Below are 16,091 nucleotides of genomic sequence, written 5' to 3'. Positions count from 1 at the left end.
TGAAGAATACTTTACAATGACCCGAAGAGGAAGACATTCCAGGGAAGAGGTAACAACATGAGAAAAAAAAGGCAAGAAAATAAATAGCATGCATATGTGGGAATAATAATAAGCAGTTTGGGGATATGGAGCAGAGAGTGATAAGAAACAGGCTGGAGAGACCTAAATCATGTCTAGAAGGTTGTGGCTTTATCCTGCAGGTATAGGGGGACCACGGAAGGGTTGGTAAGTAGCGGGGAGACAATGTCAGTTTGTACTTTAAATAGGTCACTCTGTGGCTACATGAAGGTCTGGTTGAGGTGATATTAGTAAAAGAAAGAATAATCAGCCCGGCCAGGCGTGGCTCAGCAGTTGAGCATCGACCTAGGATCCAGGCCATCAGGGTTCGATCCCCGGTCAGGGCACATGCCCGGGTTGCAGGCTGCAGCCGATCAATGAGTCTTCATTGATGTTTCTATCTTTCTCTCTCCCTCTCCCTTCCTCTCTCTGAAATCAATAAAGATATATTTAAAAAAAGAAAAAAAAGAATGAGCACTCTTAAAAAAAAAAGAAAAGAAAGAATAATCAGAAAGCTGATAGCCCTGGCCAGTGTGGCTTGGAGGTAGAGCATTGTGGGTTCGATTTCTGGTCAAGGGCATGTACCTGGGTTGCAGGTTGGTCCCTGGTCCCAGTTGGGGCATGTGCAACAGGAACGAATCGATGTTTCTCTCTCCCCTCCTCCCACTCCCTCCCTTTCACTCTCTCTAAAAAAATCAATGGAAAAAAATATCCTTGGGTGAGAATTAACAAAAAAAAAGAAAGCTGTTAGAGAATTCCAGACGAGAGATGATATAGGCCTAAATGAGTGGTGATACACATGCAAGGGAGGGGAGGGATTCCAGAAGTATTTAGGAGGCAAAAGCAAAACTACTTGGAGACAGATTAGACATGGAAGTAGAGCAGAGAAAATCAAAAATGACTCAGGTTTCTGGCCTAGATGATCAGGGAGAACACCATACACAGAGAAAGAACAAAAGAGCTGCAAATTTGGTCGTGGTGTCCATCTGAATATGACTGTCTTATGATAACTCCAAAAGCTGAAATAGAAGACAAATTAAAATAAGGGTGTGGGGGTGGACGAATTTAGTTTTGTACATATTTAAGGTACTTAGAGATGTGCAGGTAGAAATGTCTTAGTATGAAATTGGGCACATGGGTCTGAGGCTGAAAGAAGAGGGTCTAGGCTGGTGATCTGGGTGATGCCGACACTGAAGTGTAGCTGAAATCATCAGAGTAAATGAAAATAAGAAGTATGGTGGGCCAAGGACAGACCCTGGACTAAGCAACCTTTAAAGGGCTAGCTAAGGAAGAGGTGTAGGGAATGGTCAAGGTGACCTGAAACAAATCAGACTGTATTAGCCAGATGAGGAAACAGCACTTTTAAAGAAAAGAGAGCAAGATTAACGGTGTCAGTATAGAATAAGAGAAAGTCTACAGCAAGTTGCAGTGGGAAAAACAAATGGGAATGAGGAAATTGAGCCAACAAATGCAAATAATTGAGAAATTTAGGCAAAAAGTTGATGAAAAAGATTAGATGGTAACTAGAGGAGGTGTGAGAAAAAGAGAACTTTGTTAAGGCAGAGGAAATAAGATTGTGCATCAGGAAGACACTGAGAGGGGAGAAGGCAGCTAACAGCAGTGGGAGGGGAGTGGACAGGATCAAAGGCATAGAGGGTTGGGCTGGACTGAACAGAGAGGAAAGAAGCTGAGAATAGATATGCATCTATGTGAATGTAAGCGAGGTGGAGGAAGCTGAGGAACAGCACCCAAGACAGCCTCTATGTTCTCAGTCAGGTAGGAAGCTAAGCTGTGGAGTGGAGGAGGGGAGGGGGGTGCAGGTAGGGAAGCTGAGCAATGTGGAACAGATGCTCAGGACACCAGGAAGAGCTAATCAGAGAAAAGACCGGTGAGCTCCAGATGAGGGCAGAAATCGTGAGTTTATAGCGGTGTCCACATGATGTTCTTCAGCAAGGGTCAAGCTCAGTGGAGAAGGTAAACTTTAATTCTGATCCATACTGGGGTTTTGCCAGGAAGATATGGCAGAAAGAAATGCATGGAAGGGAATCTAGAGCAATAGCTTAATAATAATGATAATAAAGTAACAACAAAAAGAAAACTAGCTATAAAAACTAATACTTCTTGAGAGACTATTTTATGCCAGGCACTATGCTACATATTTTGCATTTATTATCTCATTTAATCTTTGCAATAAGCCTGCCCATATAGGACTCTGTCCACTGCCCTGTATCCCTGCTTCTAGCGCTCTACTCACAGCACTTACAATGCTGCCCTATAACTGCTTGTTCCAACAGACTGTAAAATTCAACCACTAGATGCTGAATGCCTAACATGTTAAAAATGAATGAAGAAAACAAACTTCATATACATTTACTCTTGAGCACCACGAGAAGTTAATAAAATCCTAAATATAATTAATATCTCTCTGAAAATCAGACCAACATGGGTCACAAGAGTATCAAAAAAGTAAGAAAAATTTCAAAATAAACTATCTAAAAACTAAGAATTATCTCATTCCAACTGACAAAAAGGAATTCACTGATTCACCTCATTATAAATCCACAGACTTTAAGAACAAGAAATTCATAGGCACATTTCTGTTTTGGTGTGGCTCAGTTGATTGGAGCGTCGTTCCATACACCAAAATGTGGTGGGTTCAATAACGACATTGCCGGTTCAATCCCCAGTTGGGGCACGTGTGGGAGGCAACTGATGTTTGCCTCTCACATTAATGTTTCTCTCTCTACCCCCCTTCCTCTTGCTAAGATCAATAAAATAAGTAAGCATATATATAGATAGACAGATAGAGGATGTATGGATAGATAGACGACAGATAGAGAGAGGACCCTTCCTTTAGTATGGCCATTAAACTTCCTTCTCCACTCATCCTTCTGTTCTTCTCCAGGTTATCCAAACATTTCAATATATTTAGATTCCTTGTACCTCAAAACTACCAAATTATTCACATACATGTCTTAAATATTAGGAATCCAACAAGCACCACCCTCATGAGACACACTCACCTGGAAAGTTCTAGAGAAGTGAGAAGACTAGGTACTGGATAGACATTCACTGCTGTCAGCCCTAATAAAAAAACAAATAGGTGTTAGTAACATTGTCTAAAGAAAAAGATAACTGAGAGTAAACAAGGGAAAAGTGGCTTAGTGAAATCATCTGAAAGAAAATTGATGCCGCCTACTGACATGAACTAAAGACAAAAAACCACTGGGGTAACTCACATTAACTGCTTGGTCCCAATTTGAAGACCAAATACAACTAATGAAGGATCTTGTGTATTGCACTGGATTCACATCAGATCAGACAGCTGTTAAATGGCAATTTTTTAACTTTTAACTAAAGTACAACATAAATATAGAAAAGGACAATCTTAAGTGTACAGATCAATAATTTTTTTACAAACAGAATACACTAGTGTAACCAGTGCCCAGATCAAGAAACATTACTGGCTCTCCAGAAGCTTCCTCTCATCTGCCCTTCCAGTCACTGCCCCACAGTCCTGACTCCCTATACCACAGACTACTTTTGCCCATTTACATAAATATACACATACAGTATATAAAGTTTTTTATCTGGCTTTGTTCACTCCACATTGCCCTTGTGAGATCTGTTCATATTACTGCATGTGGTTGTAGTTCATTCATTCTCCTAATGGTATAAGACTTTTTATGTGAATGTGCCGCAATTTATTTATCCATTTTAGAGTTGGGGCACTTATGTCTTTTCCAGTTGGGGTTACTACGAATAGTGCTTCTATGAACATTTTTCCGTCTTTTGTGGACTAATATAAGGTATTATGTTGAGTATAAGCTTAGGAGAGAACTGCTGAGTACGGGGGGTGCATATGTTCAGCTTTGGAAGATATACTGAACAGTTTTCCTTCCAGAGTGGTTGTACCAATTTACACTCCCAACAGCCGACACTGGTATTTTCAGTCTTTTTCATTCTAATTCCTCAGGTAGGTGTGCACTGGTGGGTGTCACACTGGGATTTCAATTTGTACATCCCTGATGGCTAGTGAAGTTGAGTGCCTTTTCTTATAGTAACTGATCATGTTCTTTACTCTTGAGGCGTAAAACTGAAAGTGTGAATTCTTCCAGCTTGTTGTATTTAAGGATTCTGTAAACAGAATAGCTAACTTCGAACGAGGCCCATTTACGACAGTACTGTGATAGAATCTTGGTTACTAAGAAGGACTGCATCTATGCCAACAAGGTTTTTTCCAGTAGAACCAGACATTCAGATTCTTTAGATAATTAATAGAAAATGGGCATGACAATAAATATTTCCATGACAAAAGACCTACTACCATCTCGCAATATCTATAGATAGCACAACACTCATCAGCTGTGACACTATTCTGATGTAAGCAATTAATCTAAGCCACGATCTGAAGCTTCTGTAACATGATTCAAGGCATTAAAAGGAGTCCTTAACTATCTTTTATCCTAATAACGTATTTTAGAGATACAGAAAAGTTAAGACAATAAAACAATGAACACTCTTTCACCCATCATCTAACTTTTAACAAATTTTCACATTCTGCCTTACATGCTTCAGACTTTTTTAATAAGAAAACACTGCACATACCAAGAGGTAAACATCATCCTGAATATGATTTTTATCATTCTCACGGATTCTTTCAGGGGTTACAGCATACTTATAGCTGAGAAAACATTTTTGTGTGTTTTACAATTTGATAATAACTATCATAGGATACATATAATTATATACTTTCTTTTATTACTCAAAAGTGTTTCTGAGATTTATCCATATTAATACACAAAGCTTTAGTACATTGATTTCCACTGCTGTGCAATATTCCATTATACAAATATAACACAGCTTAGTTCTCCTATTAACAGTCATATTTTTTATATTTTTCACTGTAACAAATAATGCTGTGATAAACATTCTAGTACACATCTCCTTCTGCACATGTGAGTGTCCTTGGCAGATACTCCAAGCAAAGGAACTGCTAGAACATGGGCTATGTGAACCTTCAACTTCTCTAACACCATCATACTGCTCTCCAGGTGGTTGTACCAACAGCCCCTCTCACTGGCAGTGTATAAGCTTCAATAGCACTTTGCACTCTTTTTTTTCATTTGATGAGTATAAAATGGTATTATCTAAATTTGCATTTCTCTGACACTTAGTGAAACATCTTTTCCTTTCCTTCTTTAAACACAGAAAAATTATAACCTCTTTGGTAAAGAAGAACTCTGCATAAAAAGAATAGCCTCAACAAATAAGAGGCCTTAAAAATATTCCTGGATCAAATCACTATCAAAATGAGGGACTTCTCATTCTAGAACTAAGGCAGCACAAGGCAAAAGGCTAAATATATAGTAAATACTGTCACTTAGTGAAGCTCAGAGTATCTTTTATCTTTTTTATGCATATCTCAATCACTTAAGTGTTGACAGCAAACTTAAAAGATGGTCTCAATGAAACTCAAACTCTACTTTGCAGAGAAGCTAAGGAACACCACAGATGCCATTGCTCTTAGAAAGCTCTGATGAGCGCCATCAGAGAAAAAACAGGAGGCTGGATAGAGAACTCACTGTTGGAATTGGCGTAGAGAGTTCGAAGGGAGAAGCCACTGAGTGTCAGCTCCCTCAGCTGGTTCCGCTCACAATGCAGCTGCTCCAAGCTACATAAGGAGCTAAGATCTAAGTCAGTCAGTTGATTGTCCCGCAAATCCATGTGGGTGATATATTTATTTCCCTCCAGATTTTCAATAACCATGGTTTTCAAATGGTTCATCCTTAATATTCAAAAATAAGGAAATCATTAGAAATGAAATCTACTAAATGTGCTAATCAAAAGAAAAGCAGGAGAGGTATGATCTCTTTCTCTCTTTCCTAAACAACTTAAGAATTTCACCATTGCCTCATTTTGCAAGGTACTAAGTTAAGTTTCTGTACCATGATTGAAGGCAGTCAAAAGAGAAGTTCTTCTGATTCTAGAACTGAGGCGGCACAAGGTTTCAGATTAGAAACTGGCAAAGGGCTAAATATTTTATTTAGTAAAAACTTAGTGAAGCTCAAAGTATCTTGCAGATAGCTGTACCTTAAGTTCTTTGTTTATAAACTAAGTTAGACAATCCAGACTGGCAAATACATAACAAATTAAATAAAGAGAAAGGAAAAAGGGACCATTATCCCACAAAGTTAGTTAAAACACTTCCATCCAAATACCTAATAAAGTTAGGCAGGGATGAAGAAGTAGGACAAAGGAACGAGAAAATGAACATAACCTTCTGAGTCAGTGAGTAGCAAAGCAGGCCTGGATGACCACCACAAAAGCAAAAGGAAGCATCCAGACTCCCTCTCGCTGCTCTGCTGCTCTCTCTAGTGTTAACATTCACATTACATTAATCAATTAATTAATTAATCAGTATCTATATGGAACAATTCAAGGGCAAATCATAGAAAATGGCTTCTTGGTTCTCTTCTATACAAGTATATGATTTAAGACACATAGGCCTGTTCTCATTTTGTTGTATTTCAATACATGTTTCTGTTACTATGTCTTTATAAGGATATCAACGGCTTAGTGTAAATGACAGAACATCTAGTATGCGTCTTTTACCAGCTTCCTTTATGAACAGATAACTAAAAAAAACTCTTATAAAATTATTAGTAAAACCTTTAACATTTTAATAATAAAATGAATATCAAGAAGAAATCAAATGATTCAACAGAAAAATGGTCAAGTTAATAGAAAAACACAAACTACCAATCATATAAGATGATCAACCTCACTCATATAAACTGATTAAAACAAAGAAATACTATTTCTACCTACTGCACTGACAATAAGGAAAAAGACTGCTAAAATCCAGCACTGGTAAATCTGTGAGGAAATGGGGATTCTCATAAAATGCTGCTGGGAGGGTAAGTTAGAACCAGCTTTGTCACAGGCCATTTGAAGTCCTTATCACGTGGAACACCAATACCTCATTAATAATCTCTCTGCTACTGACTGAAAGATGAAGCTTAATTACCTCTTTGAAAACACAACTTTAAAAGACTAATGTTTTAAAGAAGGCTTTATAAAGAGAAAACTAAAGGTCCACCAGAGGTCCATCTAAAGAAGACATGGTAACGAGTGACCTTACCTTAAATCTACGTGTTTGATATGGCTCATCCTGTTCAGCACCCCTAGGTTTAGGACCTCCAGTCGATTTCCTGCCATAACCACTTTATCTAACATAGTGAGTTTCTCATACACCTCAGGAATTTGACTAAAGTTGTTGAAGGAAATTCCAAGGGAGGAAAGCTGTTGCAGATTTCCCAATTCTTCAGGCAAAGTATTCAGAAAGTTGCCATCAAGGCAGAGAGTTTGAAGACTGTAAGAAGAAAACAAAACAAGTCTACTTTATGAAAAGTTTTAATTGGAATGGATAGAACTAGAATTATGGATTCTAGCTTATGTCACTAATTTTTATGAATCCCATAAATGATAAAATGTCCTAAGTATCTAGAGAAACTTATTAGTAAGATGGCTTATATGTAACTGACACTGATGGCCCCAGTCCCTCTAGCATAAAAAATAGTCAAAGCCTCTACTGTTGAAATTGAGGCACTAGTCACTGCTGTAGGCAAGTAACTGTTGCTGACTAAATGTTCATAATTATAGGATGTATTTCACTGTGAAAGCACATGATACTGCCTCCATTCCAAATGTTAGACAAGTAACTTATTCTACACCAGGGAAATAAAGAATCTAGTAAAAGTCAAGGTACTTACTTTAGGAGATTGCCTATCTGACTTGGCAGGTCGCAAAATCCATTACAGGAAAGATTGAGCTCAGTCAGGGTAGAAATCTCACATAACAATACAGGAAACAACCCAAGTTTATTATGGGACAAGTTCAGGCCTTTCAGCTGAGAAAATCTAAAAAGGAAAGGCACAAATTATATATATATTATTGAATGAGAAAGCAATCTATTTTAAATGTTCATCACAGAATTTGTTCCACAAATTTACTGAGCACTTGCTACGTGCCAAACTTTGTGCACAACATAGACGCTAAGATGACAATGCTCAGTCCAGGCTATCAAGGGAAGCAGGTCTAGTGTGATGGGAGGTCTCCCTTTTCCATAAAAATCTTGCCCCGTCAGTGTGGCTCAGTGGATGAATGTCAACCTAGGAACCAGGAGGCCACAGTTTGATCCTGGGTCAGGACACATAACCAAGTTGTGGGCTTAATCCCCAGTAGGGGGTGTGCAGGAGACAGCCAATCAATGACACTCTCTCATTATTAATGTTTCCATCTCCTTCTCCCTTCCTTGCTCTCCCTGAAATCAATAAAAACATATTTTTTTTAAAAAATTATTCAAAAGTATTGAAAAATACTTAAAAAAAAAAAAGAAAATATATGGGTCATAGTATAGTTCCTTAGGAGTGAAATGGTTCCTTTCTCAGAAGAGAGACATTTCACAGCTAATAAAAGGCTAGAGTTCGCAGAAACATGTACAAAAGAAAAGATAAAAGCCCTAACCTGGGAGTGGAATTCTTTAAATTAGGCCTACTCCCTTTAAGTCACTTATGCTTGATAGTTTTGATTTAAAATCTTCCATAAACTGAATCTCTCAATTTACCCTAAATACAGATCATGCATCACTGTTAGCAACTTATATAAAAAGATAAGCCAGATCAATGGCAGCTCAATGTTGCCTCCATAACAGAAATTTTGCGTCTATTTTCTGTTTTATAGAGGGAGAAAGGTAAATGGAAAAACTGTATAAATAAAAGATTTTATTTCTTCAAAATGGACGAGAAATTTTCGAATATATATATATATAATGGTAAGCATGCTCACTCCTAAGTATAAACCACTAAGATATTGGCTATGATTTTTTTTTTTTAAATCCTCATCAGAGGATATTTTTTCCATTGCTTTAGAGAGAGTAGGAGGGCGGGAGAGTGGGGGAGAGAGAGAGAAACATTGATGTGAGAGAGACATTGATGGGTTGCCTCCTGCACACACCCCGACCAGGACTGGGGATCAAGCCTGCAACCGAAGTACGTGCCCTTGGATGAAACTGAACCTGGGACCCTCAGTCCATGGGCTGAAGCTCTAACCACTGAGCCAAACAGGCTAGGGCATGATTCATTTTTAGTAAGTTAGTCCGAAAACCTATTCTCCACATACTTGTAAAGAGTGTCAAGGCCCCCTGGTCTTTCTAATTGCATGAAGTTGTGTCGCAAGTTGAGGTAGGTGATATCTTGACTGTAGAAGAGATGCTCAGGAACCTCCTCAAGGCTGTAACATGAGAGGTCAACAGTACTGATTCGCTGGGACACCACCTGAATAAGGTCAGAGAGAAGAGCCATCTGAGCTAGTAACTGAACGCTCTCACCAGCATAGTAAGGAACGGCATTTACACAGAAAAGACAGATTAAAAAGGTAAGAAGAAAGAAGGTAATGAGATCCAATTATTCACTTATAAAAACCAGTTAATTTTTACTTTCCCCCAACCATAAGCTGCTAGGAAAATCCAAAAGCATGCTGTAAAGTGTCTATAAGCAAAAGATAAAAAATAAATCATAAAGATGGAGAAGTAACATTTCACGCAAGAAGTAAAGTTAAGATGATTAAAAATAACCGTGAAGCCCGGCCGGGTATGGCTCAGCGGTTGAGTCGACCTCGGATCCAGGAGATGGTGGCTCTATTCCTGGTCAGGGCACATGCCAGGGTTGCGGACCCGATCCCCAGTCAGGGGCGTGCAGGAGGCAGCCGATCAGTGACTCTCTCATCATTGATGTTTCTCTCTCTCTCTCAAATCAATAAAGATATATTTTAAAAATTAATGAATTAATTTTAAAAAATAATAAAATAACTGTGAAACTTTGGGGGGCAGTACGATATTGAAAGGCAGGGCCTTTTGCAGCCACACGGGCTATGCTACTTACTAGCGCAGTTTCCTCATCTGCACTACTGAGGATAAAATTAAATAACCAAGCACACAGCACACTGCTTACTATTCAAAGGTGCTCAAAAAGATGAACTTCTCAGGAAAGAAGAAGGCAATAGCTTCTAAAAATTGAAACTAGATGTATTCCAAGCAGATTTTATTACACAATATAAGCACAGAAAATCCAATGAAGCCAAAGTGAGGCTTATATTTCTGCAACAGTATGCTAACAAAACATGGGTTCTGAAAAACGGGCCCCTCCCAAAAAAATGCATACAAAATATCACTGGAGAAGTCATTCACGTTTTAGGTCATTATGCTGAAACAATCCTTTATACGCAACTACTTAGGTCCACAAAGAAAAATGCGTTAAAATTCTGCGAAGATAGCTAAGAGAACAAGAGAATTTGAAAACTGCAATACAACTTTAGAGCACTTGATCGTTACAGGCCGAAAAAGAGAAATTATGCCAAAAGGCTAATTATCCTCAGCATACAGGAATAAGGTTTGTGACAGGATCACAGCTCATGTTCCGTTCTAAGTTCAAATCTGAAGTGGTTCATCAAAGCTGTGCTAAAACACACAGACCAAGAAAACTAGGCTCCCAGTTAGGGAATGATCCCATCTACCGCCAACTACTGCGGTTAAGGGAAAGCCATTTGAATGTCACTCCAAGGCCTTACCCTCCACACAGAAATGGGATACAGGTAGAGCCTGAAGACACATCTGAAAGCACATCTGTACTATGCAAATATAAAGAAGTTATATTCTTTGATTTCATTCATTATATACTCAGAAAGGCCTACAATAAAATGTGTGAGAATTATAATTCACTCTCTTGGGAATAAGTTTAGTTTCAAAATACATTTCTGTTAGGCTTCTACATTCTTATCTCCACATCATGGTGTTTGACAGTTTATCACCTTGGATGCTTGCCGTTGCCATCTCTGGTACTCAGCCAAAGTCTCAAAACTGACATGGTAGGTCTGAGCCTGGGCTCCAGCTGAGCTGAATGCAAGGGAGTACTGCCTTCGCTTTACTTCTTCTACCTGAAGAAGAGTAGGAAAGAAAACCAGAACCAATTAAAGAAATAGCCCTAGTCAAAAAGCAAAGAAGAATAACAACATGATAATTCAATTTTTTAAAATAGACAAAAGATCTGAACAGACAGTTCTCCAAAGATATAGAAACAGCCAATAAACACATGAAATGATGTTCCATGTCATTAGTTATTAGATAAATACAAATCGAAACCATGAGATATTGCCCGGCCAGGTGTGGCTCAGCGGTTGAGTGTCGACCTGGGATCCAGGAGATCGTGGTTCGATTCCCAGTCAGGGCACATGCCCGGGTTGTGGGCTCGATCCTCAGAGAGGGGCGTGCAGGAGGCAGCCGATCAATGACTCTTCCATCACTGATGTTTCTATTTCTCTCTCCCCCATTCCCTTCCTCTCTCTGAAATCAATAAAGATATATTACAAAAAAAAAAAAAAAAAGATTACCAATGATGTATTAGTGCATTCCTACCAATGATGTATTAGTGTTCCAGTTGTTTCCCATCTTTGCTAAATGGTATTCATCAGTCTTTTGATTTTTGTCATTCTAGTGTAGTCTCTGTGATTTTAATTTGCATTTCTCTAATGACTAATGATGTTGAGAATCTTTTCATGTGTTTACCGCTATCTATTCTTTAGCTCTATTTTTTACGTTATTTGTGTATCACTGTGTTGCAAAAGTTCTTTATATATTTTGGATAAAAGTTTTTTGTTGCATATAAACTTTCATGTAAATGTTTTGTATGATGTTACTATAACCATACTAATTTTATTCTGGTTATTTGCCTAGTGTAATTTTTACATCATTTTATGTTCAGCCTTCTAAGTTTTAGGTGTCTCTTTTAAACAGCAAGTAGTAAGATTTAATAACAATCTCAATTACTGTGATTACTGATATATTTAGATTTCTATTACTATAATTTGTGACAACCATGCTAATTATTTTGCTCCTTTTTTCCAACTCCTTTCCTGTCTGTATTTATTGTTTCTTATATCTCAGACCTTCCCTTTGAATTTACTTTCCTTTGTTGTTCTACTTTTTCTTTAACTTTTTTTTTCCCCAGTAGGGGGTTGTTTTTACCGAAGTACATCCTTCAGTTCTTTCAGGGAGAATGTCAGCTCATTAGTCTTTGCCTGAAAATGTCCTATTTTGCCTTGACTCTTATAAGATAACTCAGCTGGCTATAAAACATAGGTTGACATTTATTTTCTTTTGGCAACTTTGTAGTCTTCTAACACATACTGCGGACGAAAAGAAGACTGTTATCAGCCTGTCAATTCTTTATAGGTAATCTTTTTCTCTCTGCAAGCTTTTATCATTTGCTCTTTGTCCCTCATGTTCTACAATGTGTCTGAGTGTTGATTTATTTTTATTTATCCTACTTAGTACCATGTGTACTTTCTATCTAAACACTCAAGGTTGTCTTTACTTCTAGAAATTTCAACCATTATTTCTTCGGATACTGCTTTTCCATTCTCCTCTACTTTCTTCTCTGGAACTCCTATTAATGTATACCAGCACCTCCCTTAAGGGCTCTTTTATATTTTTATCTGTGAAATGCTTCAGCACATCAATTAATTATATTAAGCTGTAAAACAGTGGCTTAAAAAAACAGTCGGTCCATAACTGGTACAGCAGCTCCATAATGCTACCAGTGACTCAAATGCCTTCTACTTTCCAAATGATCACACTCAGCATATGCTTGCCATTCCCAATCACCATGACTGCTCCCCCTCCAACACTCAGGGACTGTGCTGAGGACACAGTAGGGCAAAAGGGTCAAGCCATACACGTCTGCCCCATTCTAAAGGGCTTTTCCAAAAGTCCCACCTGGAAACTTTTGTTTCTATCTACTGGCCACCACTAGCTGCAAGGGAGGTTGGGGAGGTACAGCTTTTGATGTTGCTCCTACTGCCACCCTAAATAAAATTTTCTATTAGGGAAAGAGAGAATAGACAAAAATTACTTGAACTGAGGTTCATCTTTTTCTCTTTCTTGCTCTGTCTCATGTTTCCTCCCCACCAACCCCCATCCTTCCCCTCACTCACTGTCTCACTTTGGAGAAATTTTACTTACTTTCCTCATTTATTCCTTCAGCCCCCCCCCCGCCAAGACCAGAACCAGGTCTCCTATTGGTAGTGTTGAGTTCCTGCCCCATGGTTGATACTGGAATTACACACATTCATTCACTAAGCCAGTTGGCAGTTGTTCATTTCCTGATCACAAGCCATATAACTAACTGGGTCCTCTCACTTCTTTGGGACCATAGCTAGAAATCAGCCTTGGTTCCAATGAGTGGTTCACAGCAGTTTTTGGCTTTGTTGTTTTTTTTTTTTGGTTGTTGTGTTTTCTTTCCAGCTTTCTTTCAGGAGCAAAGAGTACCACTTGTCTCCTGGCTTCAAGCAATAAGACAGTGCCAGGTCTCTCATCATGAGCAGAGTACTTTTAGACCCAAATACTTACAGGAGCTGAACTCCAGGGTGGCCAAAACCTTTCAGATCCAGAGCCCAGTAGGTCCTCAGATTCAGATCTACTCACCACTTACATTTCTAATCTATATTCTTAAGCCCAACTGTATCTTTTTATATATTTTTTCATTATATGTATTTTATCTACATTGCTGTGTATGTGGATCAGACTGGATGTTTCAAAGCATGAATTCATAGTCATTTTGTCTGGAGGTTCTCTTAAATTCAGATTTCCTACAAAGGGAAATTCCCTACTACAGATACAAGAAATAACATGTCTCCATGGCTGCTAGATGAGGGCTTATGATCACCCCAGAGTCTGAATTTTAGTGTAATGGAGGGAAAAGGAGAAACTGGAAAGAATCTATATTGGTAATGGATAATGGCAGTTACTTCCAGTTTCCAAAAGCAGCTTCTAGTGTTAGCATCTTCTGTCTACTCTTGGTGTTACCAGTGCCTACCAGTGGAGATAAGAGTATCTTCAAAAGGATTCTGCAGCAGAATTTGGGGCATGGATACCCTTTAGACCTCCCAGAAAGTCTGTGATGTAAATAAACCTGTTTTATGCTTAAATTAGCCTGAGTCAGCTTCTTTCATTTAAACCTAAGAACTCTAAAAGACAAATTTTGTGATGTAATCATTAATAATGCTCTTATTATCTTCTTTTAAAAGGAGAAAGGCATAAAAAGCGTGTGATTTTTAAAAATTAAGATGATCAAATTAAGAATAATGCATCTTTGTGAGTCTTACCTTTCCTCCAACCAGAGGCAAAATGTGCATCTTTCCAGTTTGACAATCCTTCACTGAGGAAACGATGAGGCAGGTGCCACAGAGAACAACTAGGCGTTCAGCCCACTTATGCAGCTGGGTCTTCCCCTTGCGTACATTATAGATGCCAGAGAGAAGGATTCGATCCAGATGATCCATCTGGCATGGTTTTTCTGAAAAGAAAACAGTACTTCAGAAGCCACAATTTAAGTAGGGTAAGAACACTCACAAGGAAAAAGAAACTATTATGTGTCAACATTCAGCAAACTTGTTTAGAGATGTAAGCAACCAAGCAATATAAGTATTACAAAATAAAATCTCAGTACTAAAACTTTATCCACCACTGAAGTTACATAATGGGAGTACTGTAAATTTTGGGTTAGAGAGTAAGGTTTTATTTTGGATACCAGTTAATTCTTCTTCCAACAGTCATACCTCCATGTATACATAGAAAGGCAGGATGGCACAGTGGTTAAGACCATGGACTTGAGAGCCAGACATTCAAACCTGAGTTGAATCCTGATTCTGCCATTTACTTTGTTCCTTAAACTGCTTAATCTCACTGAGCTTGACTTTCCTCATTATACAGTTTGGGTTTTAATAGTACTACCTACCATCAGGGAGTTCTTATAAAAAATAAGATAATGAATATAAAGTACTAAGCATAGTTTTAGGTATAAAGAACTATGTAATAAATGACAGCCGCTATGGTTATGATTAGTCTATTCTAGAAGAAAGAAATGAGTAACTGCCCTGGCTGGGTAACTCAGTTGGTTAGAGTATCATCCAGATGCACCAAGGTTGCGGGTTCAATCTCTGGTCAGGGCACATATAAGAAGCAACCACTGAATGCAGGAATAAGTGGGGCAACAAATCAATGTTTCTCTCTCTCTTTCTCTCTATCTAAAAATCAATGAGAACATATCCTCAGGTAAGAATTTTTTTTTAAAATAAAAAAGCACTGAATTGTATATTTTTAAAGGACGAATTTTATGATATGTGAGTTATATCTCAATAAAGCTCGTTTTTTAATCTCCTTCTTTTCCCCAAACCTGACATTGCTTTTATATTCCCCAACCTGGTTAACAGTATCATTTACTACAAAGTTCTGTAAATTATATAAAAATGGGACTTCATTATAGTTTATCATGCTTCCAAATTGCTTAACAGTCTCTCTTAAAGTTCACATGAAACAGATGTTAAATCAAGTGATGTATAATTCTATGAGTCTCTTTTTCTCTTGGCTTTATTTCTTTGTATGTTTTATTACAGAGAAAACTCCTAAATCTATCCACCACCACTCTCAAAAGGGAACATTCAATTCTGCTTTATTTTAATTAAATTCAATATGTTTGAATTCATGAAATTCAATCAATTTGAATATTTTAGAAATAAGGTCTTTAATACCTTTTTATTTTCAATTACAGTTGATTTCAACATTATTTTATATTAGCGTCAGGGGTACAGCATAGTGCTTAGACATTAATATAATTTACAAAGTGATATCGCTGATAAGCATACTGTTTTATTATTAATTTTGGAGGCTTTGTAAATACCCAGAACGCCTCAAGTCTCTGATCTTCTGGAAGTCATAAAAAAATGAGTGAGGAAGTTCAAAGAAGAATTTGTAATGTCTATAGTTCTAATTAAAAACTAGTTTTCCAGTCTCAAAGTCAAAATTCTAAGTGGAAAATAAGGGATAATTTTAATATCCTTATATATCTATACTTCCAAATAGAAAATGGATTGCTTTCATAATTTAAAAAAGTTTCTAAAAAGACAATCAAGGGCAACCC

At 37.8% G+C, this 16,091-nt stretch overlaps 1 protein-coding gene across 1 annotated transcript in view; it reads right to left on the bottom strand.

Annotated features, from left to right (window-relative positions):
* PHLPP2 (PH domain and leucine rich repeat protein phosphatase 2) overlaps positions 1–16,091 on the bottom strand; it is a 56,577-nt gene that overhangs the window by 17,577 nt on the left and 22,909 nt on the right. The window contains exons 4-10 of the mRNA XM_081117606.1: positions 14,278–14,468; positions 10,927–11,052; positions 9,241–9,395; positions 7,833–7,979; positions 7,202–7,432; positions 5,643–5,845; positions 3,081–3,141 (exon numbers count right to left, since the gene is read on the bottom strand). Coding sequence (XP_080973732.1) covers positions 3,081–3,141; positions 5,643–5,845; positions 7,202–7,432; positions 7,833–7,979; positions 9,241–9,395; positions 10,927–11,052; positions 14,278–14,468 — 1,114 coding nt within the window. The remainder of the gene's footprint in view (positions 1–3,080; positions 3,142–5,642; positions 5,846–7,201; positions 7,433–7,832; positions 7,980–9,240; positions 9,396–10,926; positions 11,053–14,277; positions 14,469–16,091) is intronic.

This window comes from Miniopterus schreibersii (genome assembly GCF_964146895.1).
Source record: "Miniopterus schreibersii genome assembly, chromosome: 18".
Taxonomy (NCBI): domain Eukaryota; kingdom Metazoa; phylum Chordata; class Mammalia; order Chiroptera; family Miniopteridae; genus Miniopterus; species Miniopterus schreibersii.
Note: the sequence above shows the minus strand (reverse complement) of the source record. Positions and strands in the feature narration are given on the sequence as shown.